Source organism: Tupaia chinensis, unplaced genomic scaffold (assembly GCF_000334495.1).
Source record: "Tupaia chinensis unplaced genomic scaffold, TupChi_1.0 Scaffold142384_1, whole genome shotgun sequence".
NCBI classification, from domain to species: domain Eukaryota; kingdom Metazoa; phylum Chordata; class Mammalia; order Scandentia; family Tupaiidae; genus Tupaia; species Tupaia belangeri.
This window is the reverse complement of record NW_006202232.1, coordinates 164,271-168,420: the sequence shown is the minus strand read 5'-3', so window position 1 is coordinate 168,420 and position 4,150 is coordinate 164,271. Positions and strand designations below refer to the sequence as shown.

Genomic DNA, 4,150 nt, shown 5'->3' with positions numbered 1-4,150 from the left:
GTGTGTGTGTGTGTGAAAGAGAGAGACACACCTCCTAGGGTCTGGTCATGTCATGATTCCAGTTCTCCAACCCTCCAGCCCATCAGACCCTGGGTTCCTAGCATGTTTCAGGCTGCCCAGACTGGGGATTTGAACCATGGATGCCATGTGGGATCTGGCTTCTCTTGATCAGTGCACTACTGCTATGGAGCCAGCCTTCAGCTCTACTTCTAAAATAGATCCAGAATCTGGCCACTTCTCACTATACCCATTGCCAGCACCATCATCAACCACCTGGACTATTGCAGTAGTTTCCTCCTCACTCATCCCCTGCTTCTACCCTCATTTCCACAGGCTGTTCTACATTCAGCAGCCAGAAGGATCCTGTGAAATCCCAAGACAAATCATATCCCCTCACTTGTAGCTTTGATCTTTTTGTGGCTTCTTTTTCTTTGGAGTCAAAGTCTTCTCCATAGCCTGTGCCACCTTTCTGACCTTACCTCCAACTGCTCTCCCATTCATTCTGTTCCAACTGCACTGGCCTCCTCGATATTCCTTGCACAAGCCAAGCACACTACTACCTCAAACCCTTGGCATGGACCACTCTAACCTCAGGTATCTGCACAGCTCACTTCTTCACCTCCTTTAATGCAGCACAAGTATTAAATTCTGAGACTTACTTGGGCACCCTATTTGCAATTCTAGCACCTTTCCTTCTCTCCCCACCTCCACCTCCCTGCTTTTTTATTCCATAGCCCTTAATCTATCTGACATATAAGGGGTCCTCAAAAATTCCTGCGAAATGCATGTTATGAAAAGGCTATTTCAGAATTTTTTGCACCAAAATTAACTTGCCCTTCAATGCCACTATCCCAAGAACTTCTTGAAGTCCCCTTGTAGATTTCAGGTTTGCTTATTGGCTGTTGTTCTTTTTGAAAATTTTTTTATTTTTATTTTTTAAAAAATAATTATTTGTATTTATTCATTTTTTTTTCTTTAAGTTGACCAAAGAGAGAGACACACACACACACACACACAGAGAGAGAGAGAGAGAGAGAGAGGGAAAGCGAGAAAGTAAGCCACCAAGTGCGGGACTTGAGCCATGGTCGACCATGTGTGAGTGTCCAGTGCCCTAACCACCATGTCACCTGCTGGTCCCCGGCTGTTGCTCTTTTTTTTTTTGAGAGGTTTTCACTATAGGGTGCGTGTGCTTGCCAGACAGACAGAGAGAGACATAGAGACAGAAAGCGAGAAATCACCCCCCAGGGGGGATGGTCACACCACAATCCCTTCTCCTCCATTCTCCTCTCGGATCTTGGGCACGCATGCACACGCGCCCGGCATGAGTTCTAAGCCACCGGGTCCAGGACGCGAACCGCGGTCGACTACGTGGGAATCTAGCGACATAGCCATTATGCTAACTGCTGGTCCCCCCCCTACCCCTGCTGTTGCTCTTTTAAGGAATCTAATCTCCATGTTGGCAGATAAATTATTGTGTATTCTGTTCACAGCTATGCCTTCAGTGCCTAGAGCAGTGTTCGACATGCAGTAGGTGCTCAATAACTGTTAAATGAAATGCTAGAATAAAGACTGACATAAGAGAACAGGAGTAGGGTGAACAGGCCCTGAGGAACTCAGGGTTCCCTGTGACATGTGGAGGGCTGACCACCCTTTGATCACAGAGACACTCAGTCTGAACACAGATTCTAGTATTGTCTCAGAAATAGGTTCCCCACATGTGAGTCCACCCACTGGAGAGCAAGAGTGGATGGCCAGCCTCCGGTTACCTGCTCTGGCTTAAGGCCAGGGGGCACCCAGGCATATTCCTCTGATGCACAGCCTGAGTCGTCGTCGGAGATGGAGAGTCGCTGGAAGTCTGAGATTAGCCGACACATGATGCGTTCCAGGTCCACAGGCACGGTGTGTACTGCGTGTTCCTCCCGTGGGCATTTGCAGTGCTGGCATATCTTTCTGTGAGGACCGGGATGGGGTTCAATTCCTAAGAGGATGCCTACCTGGACCCATTAACAACCTAAGCACCCAAACTGAGGGGTGGGAACATGCAAATTATCACCACCAAAGGGCTCTGAGCTGGATAGGGCTCTAGGCCTGAGGGGGGCTGACGGGAGGTAGGGTTGTAAGCCAGCATCTACATTTGAGCCTGTGGACAGATTGTGGGGAATAGGGGACTGGCCACAAAAAGCTTAGCTTCCAGCTGAGGGCAGGGCTGTGAACTGGGTTGGGGCTGTGAACCAGAGCAAGGGATGTGGAGGGTTAGGCTTTGGGATCTCAAGGATAGCCCCTAAACTTTCAGCTCTGGGACTTGGGTCAGATTCTCTCAGCAGTAGGGCTGAGTAGGGTTGGCACGTGCAGACAGAGACTGGATTTATAAAGCTAGGGATTTCCCCTCAGGAAAGGCTCTGGACTTTGTTGGGGAACTTTCTCTCCAGGCAAGGCTCTAGTCTGTGATGAGGTGCTGACCTTGTGGGTTTGTGGGCTCTGTGTCTATGGGCAGTCTGAGTCTGAGTCTGGGGGCTGTGAACTGTCTGGTATTTTGCAAAACTTTGAGTGCAGGGATCCAGTAGTATAGAACACTAGGTCTGAGACTAAGAGGGGGCTGGAGGTCACTGGGTGATGCTCAGAGTCCTGAAAGAGGATGCCCTAGAGATGAAACTCAGAGTCTTGGAAAGGACTCTTCTGGGGGCGGGCTTGTGTAGTAGGTGGAGCTCTCCTGGGAATGAGACTCCTGGGAATGAGTCCGGAGGCGGGGCTCTGAATCTGAGGTTAGGCTCTTTTCCCAATCGAGCTCCTGCTATGGGCGGAGCTCAACCCTAAGGCGTGGCCTGAGCCTCCGGGGTTCTCCTGAGGGCGGGGCTTTAACGTTGGCGAGGCGCGGGGGTGGTACGGTAGCTTACCTCCAGCCGTGCAGTAGGAAGCCAGGACACTGCTCCCTGCAGGAGTTGCAGGGCTGGCCCCGGTCTGGGTCTTCTGCCTCGGGAAGCTGAAGTGGGCGGGGACAGACGCGGAGCGGCCAGGGCGCAGGAGCAGGGAGGGAGAAGTCAATACCTGCCCCTCCACTCCAGGGCCCGCGACCGCACGCTTGGGCCTGTCCCACCAAGGCAACGCTGGGCAGGCTGGGACAGCGCCTGGAGCGCGGAGGAGGGCGACATTACTGATGTAGAGGTGGGGCAGCTAAGGCCACCTCCCTATATACTCCCATTTCAGGGAATTTCCTTCCCCAGGTCAGCCTCGGACACCCCCTCCCCAACTGCGGACGGTTCATACCAGTCTCAAATCCCTCTAGACCTCAAACAACTCCCTCCAGAATCCGTAGTATTCCCTTCACTAGAACAGAGTCCCTAATCTGGGCATCTCTTCCTAGGCCTTGTCCTGGTCTGCTCTCTTTATGCCAGACCAGCAGCACTCCAATTGCACAGGGTAGGAGACTGAGACCCCCATCCTTCCTGGGGATTCCCACATGAACCCTGTCCCTGCCTTCAGAAGCTCAGGAGCCTCTCCCAAAAACCCTGGCTTCATCCCCTCATACCCAAAGAACTACCCCAGGATCTCATGAGACCTCTCTTCCATTCAGAAACCCCCACTCCAAGAAATCTCTGCCTTTGCATCTCATATCCGAGGGCTATTTACTCCTCTGGACCACCAAACCCAGACCGTACCTTCCCCATAAGAGACTTCCTCCAAAGGAGAGAGACAGAGAGACCCTCCTGTCTAATAAGTCCAAAGCTCCCTGGCTCAGGTGGAAGGCTGTAAGCACTGTTCCCCCAAATTCCAGTACAGCCACCCTTAGAGTTCTGGCATCCTGGGAGTGTAGGACTCCATTCCTCAGCCAACATTCCCCCTAATGTCTCAACCCTCAGGAGGTCCCTGCTTGACCCCAAACCCCAGGACCCAATCATTTGGCCCTCAAAATCCCCTCCCATAATGCATGTGAGAGGGGAAGAACACCAGATCTCAGGGGTGCCAATGAAGGTGTGCAGAGAGTTGATTAGGGAGCCTGGGCCAACAGATCGTCTCATTCGTATGCCCCTAGCAGCCCCAGTCCCCAGTCTGAGAATGCGGGGCACCTTCTGCGGGGCACCTCTTTGCTATGTCTATCCACTGCCCAGTCACCTAGGCCTCAGTTTACCCCCGCCCCCCGCCCCTCCCCTCG

General features: G+C 52.4%; 1 protein-coding gene across 1 annotated transcript in view; it reads right to left on the bottom strand.

Moving 5' to 3' along the window:
* Window positions 1-3,067, bottom strand: part of PRICKLE3 (prickle planar cell polarity protein 3) — an 11,244-nt gene extending 8,177 nt beyond the window's left edge. Inside the window, 2 exon segments of the mRNA XM_006172178.3 lie at window positions 1,767-1,950; window positions 2,895-3,067. Of these exon segments, the coding sequence (XP_006172240.1) occupies window positions 1,767-1,874 (108 nt within the window). The 5' untranslated portion in view covers window positions 1,875-1,950; window positions 2,895-3,067.
* Window positions 3,068-4,150: the final 1,083 nt, after the last annotated feature.